At 38.3% G+C, this 6,800-nt stretch overlaps 1 protein-coding gene across 1 annotated transcript in view; it reads right to left on the reverse strand.

The window, feature by feature from the left end:
* LOC122652256 overlaps positions 1-6,800 on the reverse strand; it is a 29,043-nt gene extending 22,243 nt beyond the window's left edge. The window contains exons 1-6 of the mRNA XM_043845948.1: positions 6,502-6,800; positions 4,734-4,968; positions 4,428-4,514; positions 2,566-2,735; positions 689-831; positions 57-234 (exon numbers count right to left, since the gene is read on the reverse strand). Coding sequence (XP_043701883.1) covers positions 57-234; positions 689-831; positions 2,566-2,735; positions 4,428-4,514; positions 4,734-4,968; positions 6,502-6,785 — 1,097 coding nt within the window. The 5' untranslated portion in view covers positions 6,786-6,800. The remainder of the gene's footprint in view (positions 1-56; positions 235-688; positions 832-2,565; positions 2,736-4,427; positions 4,515-4,733; positions 4,969-6,501) is intronic.

Below are 6,800 nucleotides of genomic sequence, written 5' to 3' on the forward strand. Positions count from 1 at the left end.
ATCTCGAAGTCTATACTCAGATATTTGCTCAATAATTGTGTACAGTAGAAACTTACACGGATGTTGATTTGTACATCAGGGCCTTATCAAACAGACGGGCACCCAGTGGGCCAGTCAATTCGGCCTTTAAAACCTGCTTCAAGTCTGTAGCCAGATCATATTTGACAGCTTTGTCATATAAACCAACTCCCAGCGACTCAAAGTATAAAGCATAATTGGTAAGTGTCAAGCGACCTGCCAAAAGTAAGTAATTCAACCAAAATTAAGAAATCCTTCAAGTCGAAACAATGGTGTGACTCCAATAGTACAACATTATCATGTCAATGAAATTAACTCAAGCCTTAGCCAAATTCGCATTGCATTGGCTAATCCATCAGAATGCAGGAGACACAGTGAAGCCCATAAAACTTGTCCTTCGGCCAAATCCAATTATTTTACTAAGTTAGGTTAAAACAAGACAACTTTAACATCCAAATGGATTAAATCAAACCACATCATGTTGTATTATCCACAAGTCAGAGGTGAGGCCAACAGCTTCAATGCATCAATCTCTCATTAGAGTTAGAACTACAAAGTTGCCTTCAGACATTGATCTAAACCTAGACTGATCACGTAGAGGAAAACAGTTTGGCCAGAGGAATCATAAGGAAACAAAAAGAAAAATATAACTGGACGAAAGATGCCTCACCTGGCCATGCAGAGGTTCCAATGTGTTGCAGAACTGGTTGAGTGGGAACAGTGCCATCCACGTCTAAGATTATCTCTCCCTCAGCAAGCTTAAGGTTAGAAGCCAAAGGCATTCCAGGTGCACTTTTTGCAGTTTTGATGACTCTGTACACAGAAACATACAACAATTGAAATGCATATACAGGAAGTCTATGATGCGATAACAGTACCAACTAATTGTTCCTTTTTAAAGAGGCAACATAAAGATTATGCTAGAAAAATCGAATTACACAAAAAAAGAAGAAGAGCCACAGCAGCAAGGCCTCAAGATCAGAAAGGGGCTTTATACTGTTAGTAATGCATATTGTGAGGGTAGAATAGTAAATAGAATGGGAAATAAGCACTTAGTGTATTACATGTAGTAAAGGGGCATTTATGTAATCGTATCTTTTTATTCCATGTTAGTGAATAGGGGAGAGGTATCGACCTAACCTCTCCCAACTCTTTTCTGTGCAACCTTCTATGTTCTTCTTTTTCCTCCTCCTTTCTCCCTTTCTCTTCTTTGCTACTATTACTGCTGCAACATATCAAACTAGGTATCAGAGCAACTAGGCTTGAGAGTCAACCAAGGACCTTGCAACTTAGATTCACTAGCTTTGGAATCCAACAATAAATAGAGAGTTCCAGAGCAGGGAATATCATGTGTAAATCACAGTGATGACTCAAAAGCCCCCAATAGAAGTTGCTGCTGGGTGAAGCTGGAAGCTTTTAACACAACAACTGATGGAGGACTCAGCCTGGACACCTCTACTGCCAGGTCTGCCATATCTTTCTTGTCTCCCTTTCGTCTGAAGTCTGTTAGAGTTGGAACCTGGTCCCTTGGAGTCACTCCGGGGTCCTCTTTCAAGCCTATATAGGCTCAGCTGGTAATACCTAACCATACCTTACCCTTTACAATGTATTTCAATAATGGACTCAGTAGGAAACCTATTAAGAGTCAAGGTCCAATTACACAATTACACTTAAAGTAAATAACTATAAAATAAATAACTAAAGGGAAATATAGACATAAACTTGAACTCTACAACTCAACACAACTCACAATAGGGACACTTTCCCTATCGTGAGTGACCTTCAACACTCCCCTCATGCTGGAGTGTGTGTGTGTGTGTAACTCTACAACTCAACACAACTCACAATAGGGACACTTCCCCTATCGTGTGTGTGTGTGTGTGTGCCTCCAGCTTGGAACAACAAAAATAGATATTAATAGCAGAACCAGCTTGAACTTATATATCGGTCCATAGACATCAGTGAGCACAGAGAGAACTTCATTTTGGTAGCAATACCCACTCAAGCACACCAATCATCAGTAGCAATAGTAGAGAAAAAATTTCATGTCGAATAAATCCCGACAACAACGAACAAAATAAGCAGTAGAGAATACCAATCGCAATCCAAAATATAATAGCAGCAACAACATCATAAGCCCTTCTCAACGAATGCAAATAGTAATATACTTTACTCTTGAACAAAATAAACATTCCTGAAGTTTCATCATGAAACTAAAAATTTTTCATCTAGTTTCCTCTTTTTTTTTCTTTTTTTTTTTGATAAATAATTTCCTGGTTCTTACCATATTTCAATTGATTGCAGGTTTTTAACCAAAAGATTTTGAATTAAAACCTGACCAAATCAGGCCCAAAATTGAAATATTGTACATGTTAAATATAAGCTCGTGTTGTGTCTATTAATATAAGAAATACCCCAAAATATTGAAATACAGAATCAGGAAAATTATAGCAAGTTCCACCCCAATTCTACAAGAATCAGCAAAAGCTAACGGAAAAAGAAAGTCTGGATTGTACAAATGCAAAATGTCAAGAAGCTGATGCATACTTGTTAAGGCTTTTAAGATATTTATCGTAGATGATAAAATGCAGCTGGCCACCTGAAGAGCTTGTAAGTGCATCAAAAAGATTGCGGACAGTAATGATATCTGCTACAGAAGCACAACCAGGAGCAATTCGTGCAAAAGCCTCTGGCCCAACAGTTTCCTTGTCATCTACCTGATGGATAAAATAATAAGGAACAGGAAAACATACCAGCAGTCTAAACAATAACCCACTAGACAATTAGTTTGCACTGGAGTTGATGGATCAAATTCTTGAGGAAATACAGTTTTAGGCTGTATGAAATACATCATACAATACCATTATGGCTTTCCACCATTGTATACGGCATACAATGTGATTTAGTATTTTGAAAAGCAACTTAAGATACATGATTTTTAGCAGACTTCCCCCTCATAGTTCTCATGCATGCACCCATGTCAACACATAGTTGGTATATTTGCATATTAATCACAAATAATTTGAGCACATACTGAAGTTTTGGGGAAAAAATTATACCATATGGCAGGCTTTTCAAACATTCCAAGAAAAATCTCTTAACCAACCCAGTATTCACAAACTTTTTCTGTATTTTACCATACCTACTTATACACTAACATGCCCTCTGATCTATTTTCCTCATTCCCAAATTGTCAATGATCTGATGAGTGATGCATATGGACATAGTTGTAGCCTCTACAATCAGTCTGAAAGATCTATTATTATGGAGAAGCCTTCTATCATATACTAGCTATGTCAATGAATAGTAACCACACCTCAGGTCATCTTGTCTCACCAGTAAGAGGAGGTATGTCTCTCCAATTGTTGGTGGTCAAGCAGATGGCAAGAAGCCTATTGATTTCTTCTTGAGAGAGTTTCAGACAAAGGGATGCTTTGGGACCTTCTAGTAGCACAGAAGAATTCAGTGGAGGGAGTAGTGGGATGATCCAAGCTCATTGGAACTGGCCAAGGATGCAGTCTTTAGAGTGTTTGAGTCAGTGAGAGTTTGGGTTTTTAATGTTCCCTGGTGGGTCTACAACACGATACAAGAATTGAAGTCACAAAGCCCAGGAAGTGCTGACAAGTAATGTGTTTCTTGTGCACAAGCCATCTTTTTATCGCTGGGCTGTTGGCATATTGGCATGGTGGTGTGAGGATTCTTGTAGCGTACCCTGTTTTGAGGGGTTGGTATTTTGGTGCACTGCTGTCTGTTGTCTTTCTTCTTTCTCTTGGATGTATATTCTCTCTTTTCTTTTTCTTAAAAAAGAAATATTTTTCTGTTGCCTATCAGGAAAATAAAATGAGTTGCTTGATTGAGGTCCTTTTTCTATCACATGCTTCAATGCCGCCTCACTTAATAGTTACTTTATGTCCTTTATTTCCTTCATATTTCTTCTTTTGACTTGATTTACCAGCATTCATGATAATACACATAAAGATATGTATGTATGGCAGTTGCACTGACTTACCATTGACTTCTCTCCTAACCTATGTGATATAAAATTGGAAAATGGAAAAGTACATAACGTACTCTTTGGTGATCCAAGCACCAACAATCCAATTGTTGGGGCTTCTTTCGCCTGTGAGCAGAGATTTGAAAAGGTATAAACTGAAGATACTTAGGTATATCTTCAGTGTAACAATCCATAAAAGGTGAGCCATGTCCCCACTTTCAGATATTGGGGTTTGCATGCTTCACAAAACATATTCCTGATAAACACAACATCATAGAGAAAGATACTGGGGAAACCAGTAACATTCTAGGGTTACAACATACCATACCACTATGACTTTCCACCTTAATACATCAATGCAAAATGATTTTGCATTTTCAAGACAAACAAAGATAATTAACGAGGCAAGACCAACCTGAACAGCCATGCATTCGGAATTTGAATAAAATAACGACCAACCATCCTCATCCTCGACATCTTGATTATTGCAAGAGGCATTTTCCTGCAATAGAAAAACATGTCATAGCCCCATCAAGCCTAAAACAATATGACTCACATCAACTTCAGTCACACCGTAGCATATTAAAGAAAAAATTAACTACAATAACCCAAGCACCAGTAGTGAGGTGCAAACCAAACATGTTACTAGAATGACATCCTGCAGAAGAATGCAAAAAAAATTCCAGGTTTTCTTACAAATATCAACAATAAGGTGTCTCACCTTCTGTGTGGGCTCCCTCTTGACCCCTGAATCTTCCCATGCAAGCATCATATCATATGTCAATCGGCGAATCTCCTTATCCCTCAGATAATCTGGACGCTGAGTCACCACATCCAGTGTTTGGTATGAGCAAAACTCTAACAAATTCCTAGCATAAGTAGGAGATTGTGTAGTGTGTTCAGGTAGCTCAGTCTCAAAACAACGTTGCAACTCTTCAGTTGGAATTGAAAGAATCCTGCAATTGCATGTATGAAGCTTCAATAACAAAAAAGTATGAAACTAAAATATTCTTCAAGAAATGTAGTTTGTCTTGCAACAAAAACAAGATTCTGTTTTTTTTTTTTTTTTTTTTTTTTTTTGGGGGGGGGGGGGGGGGCGATAGATGACAATATTTATTATAATCGTTCATGAGACAGTACTACCGTGAACGATTCTTACAACACCAAAAAAATAGCAATGTTAAAATATGACCATCACAAATCAGAGCTTTATGAGGGTGGGCCTTGGTGAGACGGTAATGTTGCTCCATTGTGACCAAGTGGTCACGGGTTCGAGTCTGGAAATAGTCTCTCTGCGAAAGCAAGGGTAAGGCTGCGTACATTATGACCCTCCCCAGACCCGCAGTAGCAGGAGCCTCGTGCACTGGGTATTATGATGACAAATCAGAGCTTTATATAACCTCTCACAGTGGAAATAGTCTGTGAAGACCCTTTGTCCACACTTAAATGTACCTCTGTCTTGAGGGCTGTAAGTGGTGGAGGAAGTCTTTCTTGCTTTTGGCTCAGTTGTCATCTGCATTTTCTTGTACTCCATAGGCTATCTCAGAATCCACATAAATGTTATTTTCAATTATTGGGAGATGGTGTTTTTCTAATTCGAGGTATATGTTCTCCAGAACTTAACTACTGCTTCTCCAAGGCATATGTTATTCTCAATTTCCAATGTCTCCCAATCATTTGAAATTCTTTTTTGATAAGCAACGACTTATTGAAAAAACACAGTAATTAGAAAATTAGATTTTAAGGTAAAATTGCCATTTTCAGATCATTTTACACAGAAACAAACAGAGCCAAGATAAAAGGAGAAAAAAATCTTCAATTGGTGCAGATCTTCTCTCCTTTTACTTCATTATGTATTTCATGCATAATTACTTCGTTATATTTCACAAATAGTTAGTTCATTATATTTCATGAAAAATGACGATAAATAAGAGGATCCATTCAGAAACTTTTATAAAAGCGTTTTATTTATAATGTCAACCCTTTCTTCATTCTTTTTAAAATTTATCAATTTCTATTATTCTGCATTTCAGCTGGCATCACTTAAATAGGGGCAGTCCACGGGATTCAATAAAGGAATTAATCCAACTTATGTTCATCCTTTGGATGATTCTGATTTAAATGATCGAATGTGCCTATAACTAGCAAAAAATTTGTCAATTGTAGAGGCGGTATTTCAATTGAAGTCAGTTCCCAGGCTCTAGGTCATGCATCCAAGCTAATCCAAGCCGGTTAAGAATGACCGAGTAGTCTGCGTTTGTGTGAAAGCATCTCGAGTTGAGCCCTACCCCCACTTTCAAGTATTAATATATCAAAGAAATACCAACAGAAATGAACGAACACATCCATGAAATAATTTCATTATGCGTGGACAGCGCGAACTATGTCATAGCATAGAGAAGAAAGAGGAAAGAATTCCTGTAAAGGCTGTTTCACTTCAGCATTGGACAAGTGGAGATGAAGTGGAAAGGAAGAAGAATGGAACTCACCTGGAACAACGAGCAATGACGGAATTGGCAATAGAAGAGAGCTGAGGGATGGGATTGGGAGAAACGTCGACCACATCTTCCGACTTCCTGCCAGTTTGGAAGATGGATTTCAAAGATTTCGGACGTTGGATCACATCTTCCGACTTCGTGCCACTCTGGAAGATGGATTTCAAAGATTTCGGGCGTTCGACCACATCTTCCGACTTCCTGCCACTGTGGAAGAACGATTTCAAAGGTTTAGGACGTTTTAGATTATCGAAGATGCCAATGCGGTTGTTCTCCATTGGAACTCCCAAGCC

The sequence above is a fragment of the Telopea speciosissima genome, chromosome 2 (genome assembly GCF_018873765.1).
Source record: "Telopea speciosissima isolate NSW1024214 ecotype Mountain lineage chromosome 2, Tspe_v1, whole genome shotgun sequence".
Taxonomy (NCBI): Eukaryota; Viridiplantae; Streptophyta; class Magnoliopsida; order Proteales; family Proteaceae; genus Telopea; species Telopea speciosissima.